The 18,991-nt window shown below is 46.5% G+C and overlaps 1 protein-coding gene across 2 annotated transcripts in view; it reads right to left on the bottom strand.

Annotated features, from left to right (window-relative positions):
- Positions 1 to 18,991, bottom strand: part of ace2 (angiotensin I converting enzyme 2) — a 65,093-nt gene that overhangs the window by 19,424 nt on the left and 26,678 nt on the right. For both annotated transcript variants that reach the window (XM_059650441.1, XM_059650442.1), the window contains exons 5-13: positions 17,441 to 17,584; positions 17,235 to 17,347; positions 15,364 to 15,472; positions 12,904 to 13,001; positions 12,002 to 12,174; positions 10,278 to 10,504; positions 9,080 to 9,224; positions 5,256 to 5,354; positions 3,387 to 3,509 (exon numbers count right to left, since the gene is read on the bottom strand). In XM_059650441.1, coding sequence (XP_059506424.1) covers positions 3,387 to 3,509; positions 5,256 to 5,354; positions 9,080 to 9,224; positions 10,278 to 10,504; positions 12,002 to 12,174; positions 12,904 to 13,001; positions 15,364 to 15,472; positions 17,235 to 17,347; positions 17,441 to 17,584 — 1,231 coding nt within the window. The remainder of the gene's footprint in view (positions 1 to 3,386; positions 3,510 to 5,255; positions 5,355 to 9,079; positions 9,225 to 10,277; positions 10,505 to 12,001; positions 12,175 to 12,903; positions 13,002 to 15,363; positions 15,473 to 17,234; positions 17,348 to 17,440; positions 17,585 to 18,991) is intronic.

Genomic DNA, 18,991 nt, shown 5'->3' on the forward strand with positions numbered 1-18,991 from the left:
GGAGGAATAGGATTGTGGGAGATATAGCAGTTTGGATCAGAAATTGGCTTGCTGAAAGAAGACAGAGGGTGGTAGTTGATGGGAAATGCTCATCCTGGAGACCAGTTACTAGTGGTGTACCACAAGGGTCGGTGTTGGGTCCACTGCTGATTGTCATTTTCATAAATGACCTGGATGAGGGCATAGAAGGATGGGTTAGTAAATTTGCAGACAACACTAAGGTCGGTGGAGTTGTGGATAGTGACGAAGGATGCTGTAGGTTGCAGAGAGACATAGATAAGCTGCAGAGCTGGGCAGAGAGGTGGCAAATGGAGTTTAATGCAGACAAGTGTGAGGTGATGCACTTTGGTAGGAGTAACCGGAAGGCAAAGTACTGGGCTAATGGTAAGATTCTTAGCAGTGTAGATGAGCAGAGAGATCTCGGTGTCCATATACACAGATCCTTGAAATTTGCCACCCAGGTTGACACGACTGTTAAGAAGGCATACAGTCTTTTAGCTTTTATTGATAGAGGGATCGAGTTCCGGAACCAAGAGGTTATGGTGAAGCTGTACAAAACTCTGGTGCAGCCGCACTTGGAGTATTGTGTACAGTTCTGGTCACCGCATTATAAGAAGGATGTGGAAGCTTTGGAAAGGGTGTGGAGGAGATTTACTAGGATGTTGCCTGGTGTGGAGGGAAGGTCTTACGAGGAAAGGCTGAGGGACTTGAGGCTGTTTTCATTAGAGAGAAGAAGGTTGAGAGGTGACTTAATTGAAACATATAAAATAATCAGAAGGTTAGATTGGGTGGATAGGGAGAGCCTTTTTCCTAGGATGGTGACAGCGAGCACGAGGGGGCATAGCTTAAATTGAGTGGTGAAAGATATAGGACAGATGTCAGAGGTAGTTTCTTTACTCAGAGAGTAGTAAGGGAATGGAACGCTTTGCCTGCAACGGTAGTAGATTCGCCAACTTTAGGTACATTTAAGTCGTCATTGGACAAGCATATGGACGTACATGGAATAGTGTAGGTTAGATGGTCTTGAGATCGGTATGACAGGTCGGCACAACATCGAGGGCCGAAGGGCCTGTACTGTGCTGTAATGTTCTATGTTCTATGTTCTATGTAACCTTCGAGTGACATCATTGTGGCACTGCAGGAGGCCCATGATGGACATGTCATCTAAAGAATGGGAGGGGGAGTTGAAATGGTTCACGACTGGGAGGTGCAGTTGTTTATTGCGAACCGAATGGAGGTATTCTGCAAAGCGGTCCCCAAGCCTCTGCTTGGTTTACCCAATGTAGAGGAAGCCACACCAGGTACAATGGATACAGTGTACCACATTGGCAGATGTGCAGGTGAAGAGGCGCTGCCTCTTGCTCCCCAAAGGAGCTCGAACAGTTCATCCACTTCACCAACACCTTCCACACCAACCTCAAGTTCACCTGGACTATCTTTAACACATCCCTCACCTTCCTGGACCTCTCAGTCTCCATCTCAGGCAACCAGCTTGTAACTGATGTCCATTTCAAGCCAACTCCCACAGCTACCTAGAATACACCTCCTCCCACCCACCCTCCTGCAAAAATTCCACCCCCTATTCCCAATTCCTCCGTCTCCGCCGCATCTGCTCCCACGATGAGGCATTCCACTCCTGCACATCCCAGATGTCCAAGTATTTCAAGGACCGCAACTTTCCCCCCACAGTGGTCAAGAACGCCCTTGACCGCATCTCCCGCATTTCCCGCAACACATCCCTCACACCCCGCCCCCGCCACAACTGCCCAAAGAGGATCCCCCTCATTCTCACACACCACCCCACCAACCTCCGGATACAACGCATCATCCTCCGACACTTCCGCCATCTACAATCCGACCCCACCACCCAAGACATTGTTCCATCCCCACCCTTGTCTGCTTTCCGGAGAGACTCTCTCCGTGACTCCCTTGTTCGCTCCACAGTCCCCTCCAACCCCACCACACCCAGCACCTTCCCCTGCAACCGCAGGAAGTGCTACACTTGCCCCCACACCTCCTCCCTCACCCCCATCCCAGGCCCCAAAATGACTTTCCATATTAAGCAGAGGTTCACCTTCACATCTGCCAATGTGGTATACTGTATCCATTGTACCCGGTGTGGCTTCCCCTACATTGGGGAAACCAAGCAGAGGCTTGGGGACCGCTTTGCAGAACACCTCCACTCGGTTCGCAATAAACAACTGCACCTCCCAGTCGCAAACCATTTCCACTCCCCCCTCCCATTCTTTAGATGACATGTCCATCATGGGCCTCCTGCAGTGCCACAATGATGCCACCCGAAGGTTGCAGGAACAGCAACTCATATTCCGCTCGGGAACCTGCAGCCCAATGGTATCAATGTGGACTTCACCAGCTTCAAAATCTCCCCTTCCCCCACCGCATCCCTAAACCAGCCCAGTTCGTCCCCTCCCCCCACTGCATCACACAACCAGCCCAGGTCTCCCCCTCTCCCCACTGCATCCCAAAACCAGCCCAGCCTGTCTCTGCCTCCCTAACCTGTTCTTCCTCTCACCCATCCCTTCCTCCCACCCCAAGCTGCACCTCCATTTCCTACCTACTAACCTCATCCCACCTCCTTGACATGTCCGTCTTCCCTGGACTGACTTATCCCCTCCCTACCTCCCCACCTATACTCTCCTCTCCACCTATCTTCTTTTCTCTCCATCTTCAGTCCGCCTCCCCCTCTCTCCCAATTTATTCCAGAACCCTCTCCCCATCCCCCTCTCTGATGAAGGGTCTAAGCCCGAAACATCAGCTTTTGTGCTCCTGAGATGCTGCTTGGCCTGCTGTGCTCATCCAGCTTCACACTTTATTATCTTACAAGGATGCTACCAAGATTTGAAGATTTGAGTTGTTAGGAGAGGCTAGATAGGCTGGGACTTTTTCCTCTGGAGCATAGGAGGCTGAGGGGTGATCTTACAGAGGTTCATAAAATCGTGAGTGGCAGGGATAAGGTGAACAGACAATGTCATTTCCCCAGGGTAGGGGAGTCCAAAATGAGAGGTCATAGGTTTGAGGTGAGAGGTGAAAGTTATAAAAGTGACCCAAGAGATAACTTTTCACACAGATGGTGGTGTGTGTATGGAATTAGTAGTGGTGGTTACAATTACAATATTTAAAATACATTTGGACAGGTACATGGTTAGGAAAGCTTTAGAGGAATGGGGGCCAAACACAGGCCAATGGGACTAGTTCAGTTTAGGATACATAGTCAGCATTGCTCAGTCGGGCAGAAGGGTCTGTTTCACTGCTGTATGACTTTGCTTTACAAAGTCACTTTGCTATATCGCCTGGAATTTCTCACGCATTGAATGTGCTTATGACAATCTTGATACACCAGGATACGCAAGAAATTGAAAACTTGCCTGAGCTTCTTGCCTGCTTTATTGGAGTTGGTGATGGCACATTTGTGTAGCTCGCCTTTGTGGCCAGCAACTTTACACAGAGCTTCATGAAACTGGAACTGGTAGATTGTCCTTGTGTAGTATCTAAAGAGAAGGACAGGGAATGCTTCATTGCAGACTGCAAGGGAACAGCACAATAACCAGCACATAATATCAGCAGCAGTGAGCACTGGGGCAACTCTCCAATCCACAAACAATAATCCACTGTCAGGAACCAGAAAATGTGACTTCCCTGCTGTTGTATTTGGCAGCAAAGGTCCACTAGAAGGAGGCAGTGGCACAGTGGTTAGCACTGCTACCTCACAGAGACAGGGACCGGGGTTCCATTCCACCCTCAAGTGACTGTCTGTGTGGAGTTTCCACGTTCTCTGTGTGAGTTTGCTTTGATTTCCTCCTGCAGTCACAAAGATGCGCCCACAGTGTACAGCGATGTGCAGATTAGATGTATTAGCCACAGGAAATGCAGGGTTACAGGGGTGGGTGGTGGGTCTGGGTGAGATGCTTTTTCAGACGGTCAGTGTGGACTTGATGGGGCCGAATGGCCTGCTTCCACATTGCAGGGAATCTACGATTCTATGACTAGCTCATGACAGTATCCTAGGAGTGTTATTCCCAATTTGAATAGGCCATTGAAGCCCTCTCTGCCATTCGCTAGGATCATGGCTGATCCAACATTCCTCATATTCCCCATAATCCTTGATTTCCCTCACTGATCAAGTATCTGTCTGAAACATACACAGAGATTCTGCCCCACTGCAGTGATGTGGGTTTATGCCCTCAGCAGGGAACCTTTACTTAACGTGATAAAAGTTTACACTATCCCTCATAAAATGAGAAACCAGCTTGAGCAACATGGTATTGAAGGATAGGACAGATGTTTATTACATGCTAATCAAAAATGATTGATATTCACAGTCACCCATGTGCCTTGCCAAGTACTATCTATGCTCCTTGGTTACAAGAGAAACATGCTTTCATGAGTGTGCCATGCTTCAAGTGATCCGAGTTAAGATGGAGTCTGAGACCTTTATATCCTCAGTTGGCATGCTATGACATAGTGTTGATTTTATCAGTATATCTCTTACAGATACTCCGAAATACTGACCATGAGACAGAACTCATTAGCCACTGGGTGGAGGGGAGATCTCAGGTGAGGTTTGGCTCATAAGCAGATACTAACTTTTCATTCATTACCTTTTGGACAGACAAAGCGAAGTTGAAACTGTCAGGAGGGGCGGTTCCTTGGCTTGGGTGAGGAGGTGGGGGTGAGACCATTTAGAATTGAGGTGAGGAGGAATTTCTTCACTCAGAGGGTGATGCATCTTTCGAATTCTTTACACCGAAACGCTGTGCAGGCTCAATCTTTCTGCACAGGCAAGAGAGACAGCAACGTATTTCTGGCTATTAAAGGTATCAGTGGATTTGGAGATCAAGCTGCTTTCACCGTGCCCCAAACTCCTATTCTGCAAAATATTGTATAAATTGCCAGAACGCGGGCCCACAAATTGGATGTCTGAACTGTCTCCTTGCAGCAAGATACAGTCACAGCATCATGAGATGCATGTCACAACAGCCTGGGAAATACTCACTGGAACATCCAACATTGAGGGAAGAAATCGAGTTGACAAAGTCTGAGGACTATTTGGCCAACAATGAATCTTCACTGGGCCCCATCTACAATGATGGGAGGCATCAAGGTCAACTGTGATAAAAGCATGTTTCATGTTACAGCCAGAAACCTAAGGGCTGTTTTGAACTGCTCCCGTCCTGCACAATTTGTTAACAGCAGGAAAGCTTCAGTTCCCATGCTGCTGGGGATCTTACACATACCTGATGAAGGAGTAATCATTGGAAACATGATAGAGAGCAGCTGGGTCACAGTAGGTTTCATCATGGAGCAGAGGTTCAACAACGCCAACAATCTTGCGTCTGAGGAAAAATACAAATAATGAAATTTCTTGTTGAAATGAGATTTATAATTCGCCCTACTTCCTTGGCCTTTGCTTGCATCTTTGGGTTGCCCTCCCTTTGTGTAGTAATCCTATATTCTATCAAACATTGTTATAGATTTTGCTTCCATCAACTTTCAGGCACTGCAGCTCCGATCATAATCATCGACTGTAAGAAAAATACAACCAACTCACGTCCCATTCTGCGTTTTGTGATTAACTATCCCAGCTCTGGTGGCCTCTGCTTATTGGTCCCGTATCAGTGAAAACTACTTCTCCTTAGCTCCTCTCTCAAAATACTTCACAATCTTGAACATCTTCATTAAATCTCCCTGTAACCATCTCCGTGATAAGGAGAATGACCCTCAGCTCCTCCAGTCCTCCCGAAGATGTGACAGCCCCGTCTCCAGCTGCTGATTTTATAAATTCACTCCTGCACCTTCTCCAAAGCCATACCCTCCTTCTTAAAACGCAGTGACCAGAATTTCACACGGTATTTCAGCTGGCAGTGTTTTGTCTTGGTTCGGTATAACTTCCCTTCCCTCGGAATCTGTTTAATATCGGATCACACAGGCTCATTAACAACATCTTAAACCTGCCCTGAAATTGTCAAATATTTGCGGGCAGACACCCCCCTGCCACCCCGGGCTTTCATATCCTGTACTCCTTTTCAAATGGTACCATTTAGTTTAGGAACATGAGAAGGAGCAAGGTGTATGTTCATGTATGCGCCCGGGTATATTATATACTGTGTGTCTATGTGTTTATGTGTGTGTTTTGCATTTATCCCTCAGGCACGTTTACGCATTTGATGAAGCTGTGCCTAACCAGTGACCTGCCTTCATTTTCCTGCCTTTTCTCCATTTCCATTCATACATTCAGACACAGAAAGCGTTCAATGTCAGATTCAAAAGTAACGATTGATCCAGCATCCAGTGACACTTCCAGAAGCAAGTTTGAGACTTCCAGCACCTTTTGCACAAAGAAAGATTTCCTCATTGCATTCCTGATAGACCATGATCTCATTTTACTGGGATATGTCTCTGATCCTGGATTCTACAAGTAGGAAAAATAGTTTCTCCCTATTGGCCTTTTTCCCATAAAACCTTAAATACTTGATTAAGTTACCCTACAGTCATCAGATCTCAGTCGAGTATAACCCTAGTTTATGTGATATCTTTGCTGGCAATTTAATCCTTGGAATCTGGATATCATTCCAATAAATCTGCACTGAACTCCCTCCAAGGCCAATATATTCTTCTTAAGGTGTGGTGCCCTGAACTGCTCGCTGGTTTCGATGAAATGTTCCCTTCCACCTTCTTGTATAGTATTCCATTCGATATAAAAGATTAGTTTATATTGTTTCTTTTTATTCCTCCATTAGAAAAGCATCTCTTCACACTTTTCCATGTTAAGTTTTAACTATCTGCATCCATCCATTTCACAGACTTTTCTATGTCCACCTGAAGTCTGTTGCTATCTTTCCCACTGTATAACATCTTTCTGAGCTTCTCTACAACTGCAAACATTGAAATGTTTGAAATTAGTTACTTAATATATATCAGAATTGAGGTGGCTTTACCGGTTCCAGTGGGACACCTCTCTTTGCTTCCCCCCCAAGTTGGATAAGTACATTTCTGCTTTCATTCCTTTAGCTTTTGTTTCCTTCTTTGCCTCTCATCCTCTGGGTTTCAATTTTCCTAACACATCAATTACTAGCTCAATGAATAAAAGAATAAATTATGGCATTATCTTCATCAATTCTCCTCAATACATCAGCTATTAGTCAGTACATTCAAGCTTAGCAGTGGGAGGCTTTTGTAATTCAATCACAGAATGAGGGCATCATTGAGCATCCCTTATTGCCCAGAGGGCAGTTAACAGCCATCTACATTCCTGTGGTTCTCGAGTCACTTGCAGGCCAGACCAGGTAAGGATGGAAGTTTCCTTTCCTAAAGATGGGGTTATCATCCCCCTTAACAGTTGACAACGGTTATCATTAGAAGACTAATTCCGGATGTTTATTGAATTCAAATTCCACCATCTATCTTGGTGTGATTTAAGCCCAGGCCTCTGGATTAACCATCCAGTGTTAATACCAGTAGGCCATCACACCCCTGGTTGATTCTGGATCCCATGGGCTCTTACCTTTTGGACCAGCTTTCCATTGGGCACCTTGTCAAAGGCTTTACTGAAAAGTGCAAACAGGGATTTAAGAGGATGCCACCAGAATTAAAAGCTTATATGTGGGCAGGCTCAGAGAAGTCAGTCAGCAGGACTTAAACAAGGATTTTTCTCTAAAATAGACCAGCTCTCATTCTACAGCTGTTGGAGGGGAAGTCCTGGACAAATGGTGCAAGATTATGCCAGAAAACTGCCCTCAATTTAAATCCAGGCCTACGTTTCTCTTCTTGCATTTTTAACGAGGAGTGAGTTCAGCCACAATGTGTTCAGCATGTGGACAAGACAAACAGGAAAGTTAAAAATCAGTAGTTGGGTCCAAACTGCTAGCGTTATCGGGCAAGAGAAAGAATTTGTGTTTCCGGAGCACCTTTCAACACCTCAGGATGTCCTAAAACGCTTTCCATTCAATTGTGTTTCCTTTCCTTCCATAGTCCCAGATGAAGCATGGGGCTACTCCCTCATTAGAGAGGGGGGAGAGCACGGCTGGTGATTTAGCCTGAGGGTCACCATACCATGGAGGGGCAAGATTGAGAAAACAGGGTAACCTCGACCAGAGCAGGGACTGAACTCACTTTGTTGATGTCTCTGTCACATCATAAACCAGCTAACCCAGCTCACTGAACCTGTTGCCTGGAGCCTCTGTTGTAACGTAGACAAATATGCAAGTCAGTTTGGGCACAGCAAGCTCCCAGAAACAGCAGACCAAACAGGCAATGACCAAACAGCCTGTTTCTGCAGTGACTTTGACATACGGGCAGCGTATTAAGCAGGCCACTGGGAAAATCCCCCTGCTTCTGCGTCAAAGCAGTGCCATTCCCCTCTTCCAGCTCCTTGGAGGCCAGGCAGGATATTGGTTTGACACAAACCCAACCGGAAGATTGGCTCGAAAAGTCACACTGTGCTCCAGTCTCAGCAGTAATCCCCATCCTTCAGCCTCCGAAGTGACAGGGCTCATCATTGGCACTGACAAAAACATAAACTACAGCAAACTCTGTTTTAACTGGCCCCTCAAGAACAGGAACATATGAAGAACCAGCATGTAGCGTATAACGCTATTATAGTACGACAGTGATGTGTACATCACCTGCATTACATTGCAACGACTTCATGTGTCTTTCTATATTGATTTTAGGCGGGGTGTCAATGTTTTGACATCGATTTTGTTGAGAGTTGTGATGGCACATAGCTCTGTTTATTCAGGGTTCACCGTCATCGTGCGCAATTCTCGATGATCCGGAGTATTCGATCAATCGGCACACTCCTGGTTTCCCTCCAAATGCTGGTTAATAAGTTTGCTAGACTCACAGCATGGCCCGGTTCTACTACATAATTGTACTGGCTCTAACGTTTCACAAAGAGGAAGCCTGAAGGGAAAGCCAACGTTTGTACTACTTCTCACGCTACCTTCAGAACAATCGGCTCATTATCATCTTTTATTTCAGTAGAATGCTAAAGGCAGAAAGATACCTGGGCTATTGCCACTGTGAGATTATTAATCAGAACTCAGAATTGAATACTTACTTCATTTCCCAAAACCTTTTCATCCACTGATCTTTGGGTATGTTTCCTCGGAACATTTCCCATCGCCACTGCTCCATCATGTATGTGAAAGGTAAGGTACCCACTATAGTCAGTGCTTGCTTCAATAGGAAGTTGATGTCAATCTCTACAGCAGAAGTAATCACAACTGTTATATCTCCCTCACAAATGTTGGTCTCACCCATTCATACTTATGGCCCTAGTGGCCTAATGGATAAGGGATTGGCCTCCTAAACCAGGGGCTGTGAGTTCATGTCCCATCTTGAGTGTTGCGTGCTTTTGGTGGCTCAGTGGCTAGCTGCGATGCCTCACAGTGCCGGGGCCCCAGGCTTGGTCCCAGCTTTGGGTGACTGTCTGTGTGGAGTCTACCTGTTCTCACCGTGTGTGCGTGGGCTTCCCGTGGGTGGTTTGGTTTCCTCCCACAGTCCAAAGATACGCAAGTTAGGGTGGATCAGCCATGGGAAATGCAGGGTTATGGGAAGGGGTGCATAGGGTCTGAGTGAGATGTTCCTTGGAGAGTTGGTGTGGGCTGAATGGTGTTCTCCCTCATTGTAGGGCTACAGGCCCACATTAAGGGCATCATAAATGGCATTGTAATTTCTCTTGCTTCTTGTTTGTAACTTTGACTTCAGCATGGGGAGATGTTTCTTGAGGAGTCAAACAATGTTCCCCAAGGTTCCCCTGGGGTGCACAGTGTGGGTGGGACACACCTTTTTAGCCACGGTCTAGCTACAATGTCCAACTGCAAAGTATGTATAGTTTCTTCCTGAGCCAATGCCCTGTTGGGGGATACCATCTAGGCTCATTGACCTGGCAAAGGTGGAGTAAAATAGGCTATTGGAGCAACAGAGCATTGTCGGAATGACACAGAATCATTGGAGTAATAGAGAATTGCTGGAGAATCGTGGATTGTTCATCTAATAGACAGTTGTTAATGTATCATAGTAAGTAATAAAGGAATAGCATAGTGATGAAGAACTGTTGGGGCAGCAGAGGGCTGTCGCGGTAATAGCAGGCGTTGGCGTAATAGCAGAACATTGAGGTAACAGGGGGCTATTTAACTTATAGCAGGCTATTGGAATAATAGAGGACTGTTGGAGTAATATGGCTGTTTTTGTATTATAGCATGGTTGGGATAATAGAAAACTATTTGATAACAGAAGCTGCTTTAAGTACCTACCACTTGTTTCGGTGAAAGAATCGGAAAGAAGACCCAGTGATTTTAGATATTTGGGAGTAGCTGCTGACAGTGACATGATCTCCCCTACACCCTCATGGAAACCTTCATTTGCCCCATCTCGCAATAAGTAGGTCAGATTAGCGTACTCCATGTCATACTGTATATGGCCCATTTCATGGTGAATAGTCAAGAAGTCTTCCATGCTAACTTTGGTGCACATTTTAATCCTGCAGTTAAAACAAGAAGATAATCCTTTCATTTTGCACATCAAGTTCCTGAGTTTAGATGGGATTGTCTTATCAGCAAAGATTAAGCAATATGTTGGCCTTCATTGCGAGTGGTCTCGAGTACAGGAGCAGGGATGTGTTGTTGCAGTCATACAGGGCCTTGGTGAGGGCACATCTAGAATATTGTGTGCAATTTTGGCCTCCTTTTCTGAGGAAGGACGCTCTTTCCCTCAAGGGAGTGCAGCGAAGCTTTACCAGGCTGATTCTGGGAATGACGGCACTGACCCATGAGGAGAGATTGACTAGGTTAGGATTGTTTTCGCTAAAATTCAGACGAACAAGGGGAGATCTCATAGAGACTTATAAAGCTCTAACAGGATCTAACAAGGTAAATGCAGGGAGGATGTTCCCGATGGTGGACGTATCCAAAACCAGGGGTCACAGACTGAGGTTTCAGGGTAGACCAGTTAGGACGGAGATGGGGAGACATTTCTTCACCCAAAGAGTGTTGTTCCTGTGGAATTCATTACCACAGGAAGTAGTTGATGACAAAACATTGAATGTATTCAAGAGATGACTAGATATAGCACTTAGGGTGCATGGGACTAAAGGGTTTGGGGAGAAAGCAGGATTAGGTGCTGAGTTGGACAATCAGCCGTGATGATGAAGAATGACAGAGCAGGCTCAAACGGCCAAATGACCTCCTCCCACTCTTATCTTCTATGTTTCTTTTAAGAAAGAAGAATGTGGGGTGATCTCACTGAAACATATAGGATTCCTAAGGGGTTTGACAAGGTCAATGCTGAGAGGATGATTCCCCTCACAGAGGACCAGAGGGCGCAGTCACAGCATAAATGGGCACCAACTGAAGACTGAGATGGGGATGAATTTCTTCTCTCTTTGACTTGTCCCAGGCCTTGGAGCTCCTTGCCACAGAGAGCTGTGGGGGTGGGCTCCTTATGTATGTTTAAGCCCGAGCAGATTCTTGATCAGTCAGGGAATCAAAGGTTATAGGGGAAGGGATGGAATGTGGGCAGTGGAGCAGGCCCCATTCCTGATAGTATTTCTTATAGTCCTAAAAACACAGAAAAGGGTTTTAAAAGCTGAGGAAGGGAGGAGAGAGGCGATACTAGCAGGAGGTGATATTATTGGCAGGGCGGATATCAGCTAACCGTAAGCTTAAGGTTGTGACTCATTATCTTCAACCCTGGGCAGTAGCTAAAAAATCCTCGGAGGTGGCAGCCAGGGAGCGAAGTTTGTGGTGGGAGGCAAACAGTGGGATATGGTTTTCTCAATGGGAACCCTTCTTTACACTGGATTAGAGAGCTTGCACTGCATACCCTACATCCACGAGGGAAATCTGTTCATTCAGAAGTGATAGGACTGAGCATAAATCAAAGAAACATCACAGCAACGTGCACTGGCATGGTGATAGTCACAAAGGAAGCCGGCCAGCCCGACATTTTCCCAATCTTTAACTGCCTGCACATTCTGTACCTGAAATCCACTCTGTTGCCCATATCCCAAGCTGTTGGATGACAAACAACTTTACGGCCATCTGTAGGTTTCTCAATCATGGAATAGTTCCAGAAATGATCATTCATAGGTTGAAGGTCCAATGATTGAAAGAATAAATCTGCCTTCTGAAACATTTTTTTTGGATTCCATCCCTAAAACGACAAGGAACCAACTCATGCAATTGCAACAAGGCATTAAAATGTCAGTAAAGTCAACCAATTGTTACAGGAAAGAGCAAGGTAGAGAATAACCTTACATCTTACTACTGTGAATTGGTATGTGCCAATATAAAAATAAACTACCTAACACAGGAAACAATCAGCTTTAAATCAATTGGACTGGAGGCATAAGACAGCAGTGTGTAATTCTAACACTGTGTTGGAATAGTTACACTGCCTCCAATTCTAATACAACTGGGGAGTAACATGGGCAGTAGAACATCTGGGGTAAATACATTCGCAATACTCCAGGGATGCTAGACCAGCTACTTTGTACCGTCAAGATAACAAGGTGTGGAGCTGGATGAACACAGCAGGCCAAGTAGCATCAGAGGGGCAGGAAGGCTTTACTGAGGTTTGAGAGTCTGTAACAGATATTGATGGGAAATTGGGCTGAATCTTTCTCCTCACTGTCTGTGCTAGGAACAGGAGTGGGACTGGTATCCCACCAGCTAGGATGACAGCAACATAAAGGCCACAACAGCTAAATGGTCTTTTCCTACTGCATATTTTGATACTGTTGCTCTTCCATTTGCATAGTTGATAAGCCTTCTACAATATTACACTTGGTACCTTTAATAACTAGCCTTCTTCAATTAACGGTCTTCAATATAGATTAATTGTAACACCCTTCATACAGGAAGGGCACAGCAGTCAATGTACCTGTTTGACCATTTCAGATGTCACATCGATGTCTTCCTGGGAGGGATATGGAATTGACCAAGGATACAGGTTTCCCCAAAATCTTCCCCACATGTCACCTGAAGAGGAAGTAGAATGTACATTGAAATGCCTGCAAGATAGCTGGGCATTGAGCAACGGCACCTGGATGTTGTGTAGAACATTTACAAGCCAAATTCAACAAAGGCAATATATTGCAGAGCATCTGGCAAGGGAAGGCAGAATCATTTCATTACATGCTATGCTGAAACTACTGTTCAACTAGCCCCATATTCACATCTCTGCGCCTTCCCAAAGCCTCTTGAGTGTAGCGCTCAGATTCAAGAAAAACAAAGGAAAGGCGAACATTTATCTAACACCATTATTGCAAAGTGCTTTACAGCCGAAGTAACCATTTCATTTAAAATCCTGTCATTGTTTAGGAGTGGAAGCCACAGCGGCTGGATTTCACACAGCAAGATTCCACCCGCCTCAGCCTACCAATCAGATCAATTTGTTTTTGGTATTGATTGAGGGGAGCTGTTGGTCAAGACACCAGGGAGAACTCTTCTCAGAATAGTTGCAGTTCGGTGGCACCTCAACTGCACTGAGAGTTTTAGCCGAGGGAGTGGGGTCTAAACCAATGACCTTGAGAGGCCCATGCACCAGAGGAGAGCCACAATTGGCTCGTCACATGGCAACCTGTACCCACATCTGCCAAGGTCTGTTCAAACCAGCCTGTTGTTACAGAGACGCGGTTACGTGCTGTCTTCTTGGACAGGCTTCACGGTGAAACAAGGCAGCTATTAGTGACCCTTGGGGCACCACGTGCTGATGTTGAGATGAAAGGGTAGGGAATTGATGCACTGAGTATCAGCCTGATCACTGAGTGGCACAGTAGCTGAGGGCGCAGTGTTATCCCAGCAGGTTATTGACAGCAGCACATACCCAACTGTGCCATTCCCTGAGGGTTTGCTTACTGCCATTCCCTCTCCTCAGTGCCTTTTTCACTACCAATGTATCAATGATGCTTCGCAACTCCCGGAGCTATAAGATTCTTATGCATTGTATTGCTTAAATCAACCAGTTGATGATCGTTTATGCTTGTGATTAAGTAAGACATGAAAACAAGGCATCAAACAATAGCTTTGTTTGAACATTTATGGATATTGTTTTATTTTAGCTAATGTTCTAGGGCATTTACGCTCTGGGCAAATGTCATCAAGTTAAACTGAAGGGATTTCTCTAGAAAGAGCACACACAGCAAATTTAATAAAACAAACACATACTGAATATTGTCCTAGGAAAGGGGCACCAGCAGACCTAAAATGATCACCTGGAAGTTAAAACAGTCTTCAGACAGCTGAAGATTTCAGGTTAACTATTGGGTACTGGGGTGTGAGACAAAAAAGAAACTGCAGATGCTGGAATCCAAGGTAGACAAACAGGAGATAACAATTTATGAAGAAGGGCCCAGGCCTGAAACATCAGCCTTCCTGCTCCTCTGATGTTGCTTGGCCTGCTGTGTTCATCCAGCTCCACACCTTGTTATCTCAGATTCTCCAGCATCGGCAGTTCCTACTATCTCTGGGCAAACAGCAGGCTGGAAGGACGCAGCAAGACCAGGCAGCATCTGGAGGAAAGGAGCAGTCAGCGTTTCAGGTATTACCCTTCTTCAGGATCTAATACCTGAAACGTTGACTGTTCCTTTCCTCCATATGCTGCCTGGCTTGTTCTACCCTTCCAGGATACCGTGGTGAACCTGGAGCAAACTTGTGACAATATTGTGGAGCTGCACACCACTGGGTATATATAGCACAGCAGGGTGGAATTAGAGCACTCTGTAGAGCATGTGACCAGCACCATGCGAGGGGAAAGTATAACCAGAAGGTTATTCCTTCAAATTTTGTGATTCAGTTCACTTCCAAACTTCACATCATTTGTATGTAAACAAAATCACACAACCAATTGGGCCCAACCAGGGAGAAAAAAATGGATATAAATAAAGCTAGGATCATAGAATCCCTACACATGGAAGTAGGCCATTTGGCCCATCAGGTCTGCACTGACCTTCGCAAGAGCCTCCCACCCAGGCCCATACCCCATACTTATCTTTGTAATTCCCATGGCTAACCCACTCATTGTTGGACTGTGGGAGGAAACTAGAGCACCTGGCGGAAACCCACACTGACATGGGGAGAATTTGCAAACTCCACACAGAGAGTTACCTCAGGGTGGAATCAAACCCGGGTCCCTGGTACAATGAGGCAGCAGGGCTAACTGCTGAGCCACCTAAATAATGCTGCTTTGCATCATGAAGAATTTTAGAGCAGACTTTGGCAAAGGGTCCTCACACAGGACCCTTCAGAAAAGTTGAAAATGGGGAATGTGTGTACAATTCATCTGCTCAATGTTACAATAACAGAAAGCAGGCAATTCCAAGGAATTATAAAATGATCTTACCCAATAAGTGAGCAGGGAGACATCCTGTGGAGCTGATATGTTCTGGCCCAAAGGTATCTCTGAGTTTTGCTCTCACATATGCATGCAGTTCCTTGTACAGGGGCATTATCTACAGGTGTCACAGAAACAAGTTGTTGGCAATGTTGACATTTAGCAAGTGCTGAGCGGGTTAAACAAATAGTCATTCAGTTTCATACTTGCTGATCCAGATTTTGGTTTCATTCAGATATGACACACTTGCAGAGCTACTGCAAGTTTATCATATTGTGCTCTGTAACGGGTAGGTATATGGAAGTGAGATGTTGACAGGAAGTGTAACAATGTGATGATACTCACCAACCAGCCAGGAAGAGAGGGTTAGGAGTGATGGAGGGGGTGCTCCTCAGTCAGGAGGGCAAGCACAGCCTGGAGCATCTTCCCCATCCTGGCCATTTTAAGTCCCATTCAGAACCATGTAAGGACTCATCCTGTGACTGGGGCCATTAAGATGGAGGGCTGAGGGCGAGTGACCATGGAGTGGAGGATAGCAGGGCTCAGGTCTCGTGAGCAGGATACCAGCTTTTTCCTGGCAGCACACCTCAGGTAAGGGTGGGGAGAATGGCCTCCATTCGCTGCAAAAAAGAAACACTTCCTTCAGCCCGCCTTAAGGTGACCAACTGTCCACTCTGTGCAGCTTTGCTTGTTCCAGTCCTTGCAGCGCCGAGATGACCAGGATGGGGGCTAGGGAACTGGCACATCAGTCGAGAGGGGCTAACCTCCCCATCCCCCCACCCCACGTGGGCTGCATCTGTCCAAAGCACACTGAGGTAGGATTCCCAGAATAACCAAGGCTCAATGCCGAAATGGGCCTCTGTGCTGTGGGGAAAATTTCAACCCAAAACTGAGACTTTCTGTAAAGGAATCTGGCATTAGAGCCAAAACAGAGTCCTGTCAGAATTCTCCCTCATCAGACTGACCGTACTGTTCCCTGGTTTGAAGGCTGAGTCTTTGAATAGGTTTGTCTGTTGACTCTGATCTGTCTGCTGTGAGCTACAGTCGTGGTGACAGAGAGAAAGTGAAACCAAAAGCAAGTTAGTCCAGTTCTGGTCGCCCTATTATCGGAAAGATGTGGATGCTTTGGAGAGGGTTCAGAGGAGGTTTACCAGGATGCTGCCTGGACTGGAGGGCTTATCTTATGAAGAGAGGTTGACTGAGCTCAGACTTTTTTCATTGGAGAAAAGGAGGAGGAGAGGGGACCTAATTGAGGTATACAAGATAATGAGAGGCATAGATAGAGTTGATAGCCGGAGACTATTTCCCAGGGCAGAAAAGGCTAACACGAGGGGTCATAGTTTTAAGTTGGTTGGTGGAAAGTATAGAGGGGATGCCAGAGGCGGGTTCTTTACACAGAGAGTTGTGAGAGCATGGAATGAGTTGCCAGCAGCAGTTGTGGAAGCAAGGTCATTGGGGTCATTTAAGAGACTGCTGGACATGCATATGGTCACAGAAATTTGAGGGTGCATACATGAGGATCAATGGTTGGCACAACATCGTGGGCTGAAGGGCCTGTTCTGTACTGTACTGTTCTATGTTCTATGTTCTAAGTTAGCAGCCCAGAGCGAGGACATTTTAAAACATTTTCAGAATAAAGTCCATGACTGCATGTAGGAACTAACGGTTGTGAATTTCACCGAGATATGACAGTGATGATTAACCCAAACCAGCTTCCAATGTTTTTAGTTCATTGTTTCAGTAAATGATAATAATTTTTTGTCTGAAATATTTTTCTGGCCTGAGCAAATGTTGGCTGAAGGCATTACAAACTTTTTGGAATCGCACACATTTGGTGAACTGGGCAGCGGAGACTGATTACGGTAAGATGTGACTTTAACCTCTTCAAGTATTCGATCCACATCTTTCAGGAGATCGTTTCGACTGTACGCATACACTCCAACATCATCGGTTTCGTAGTTTCCCCGCCAGTAGTCACCGTAGTCTTCGTAACCTTCAGAACAAACAAACAAGATAAGTATAGTCACCAGCAGGTTCCCACTGCCACTGGCTGAAGTGTCAAACATCGTTCATTTCCGTCAGTCACCGTTCATTTTCGCTGCCTTGTTCTTCAGAGCTGCATATTCCTCGTAGAGTTGTCGCATTCGTTTCCCCACGTTCACTCGCCAGCCTTCCCAGGCCCACAGCCTCTTGTAGTAATCCTTGCTCTCGGCCATCAGAACGGTCAACCCTGAAATGGGAAAGGCAGCGTGAGAAGAGCTTGAAGTGAAAGATTGGCTCGTCGGTGAGCCATTCGAACATCCACGCACGAATCTCTGACTGCCTCACATTTTGGAGATGGCTAATTCATTGGAGACTTGCGCTGCCTCTAAAGCTCACTCAGACTCATCTATCTGCAACTGCAACGAGGAGTAAAAATGCCATCCCCTATTCCCAATTCCTTCGCCTCCGCCGCATCTGCTCCCAGGTTGAGGCATTCCACTCCCGAACATGTCAGATGCCCTCGTTTTTCAAGGGCCGCAACGTACCTTCCTCAGTGGTCGAGAATGCCCTCGCCGTGTCTCTCGCATTTCCCGCAACTCATCCCTTACACCCCCTCCCTGCATTAACAACCAAAACAGAATCCCCCTCATCCTTACGTACCACCCCACCAACCTCCTGATCCAACAGATCTGCAATCCGACCCCACCACCAAAGACATTTTCCATCCCCACCCTTGTCTGCTTTCTGGACAGACCACTCTCTCCATGACTCCCTTCTCCGCTCCACACTCCCCTCCAGCCCCACCACACCCGGCACTTTTCCCTGCAACCGCAGGAAGTGCTACACCTGCCCCAACACCTCCTCCTTCACCCCCGTCCCAGGCCCTAATAAGACTTTCCACATCAAGCAGATGTTCACCTGCACATCTGCTAATGTGGTATACTGCATCCGCTGTTCCCGTTGTGGCTTCCTCTACATCAGGGAAACCAAGCGGAGGCTTGGGGACCGCTTTGCAGAACACCTCTGCTCGGTTCGCAATAAACAACTGCATCTTCCCAGTCACAAACCATTTCAACTCCCCCTCCCATTCTTTGTCCATCATGGGCCTCCTGCAGTGTCACAATGATGCCACCTGAAGGTTGCAGGAACAGCAACACATATTCCGCTTGGGAACCCTGCAGCCCAATGGTATCGATGTGGACTTCACCAGCTTCAAAATCTCCCCTTCCCCCACTGCATCCCAAAACCAGCCCAGCTCGTCCCCGCCTCCCGAACCTGTCCTTCCTATCAACACACCTATCCCCCCTCCTCCCCAAGCCCCACCCCCATCTCCTACTTACTAGCCTCATCCTGCCCCTTGGCCTGTCCGTCCTCCCCGGACTGACCTATCCCCTCCCTACCCCCCCACCTATACTGGCTCCATCCCCGCCTCTTTAACTAGTCTGTCTCCTCCCCAACTATCTTCTCCTCTGTCCATCTTTGGTCCGCCTCCCCGTCTCTCCCTATTTATTTCAGAATCGCCTTCCCCTCCCCCATTTCTGAAGAAGGGTCTAGACCTGAAACGTCAGCCTTCCTGCTCCTCTGATGCTGCTTGGCCTGCTGTGTTCCTCCAGCTCTACACCTTGTTATTCGCAGTTAGCACACCAGTTGTTTT

This window comes from Stegostoma tigrinum, chromosome 12 (genome assembly GCF_030684315.1).
Source record: "Stegostoma tigrinum isolate sSteTig4 chromosome 12, sSteTig4.hap1, whole genome shotgun sequence".
In the NCBI taxonomy this organism is placed as follows: domain Eukaryota; kingdom Metazoa; phylum Chordata; class Chondrichthyes; order Orectolobiformes; family Stegostomatidae; genus Stegostoma; species Stegostoma tigrinum.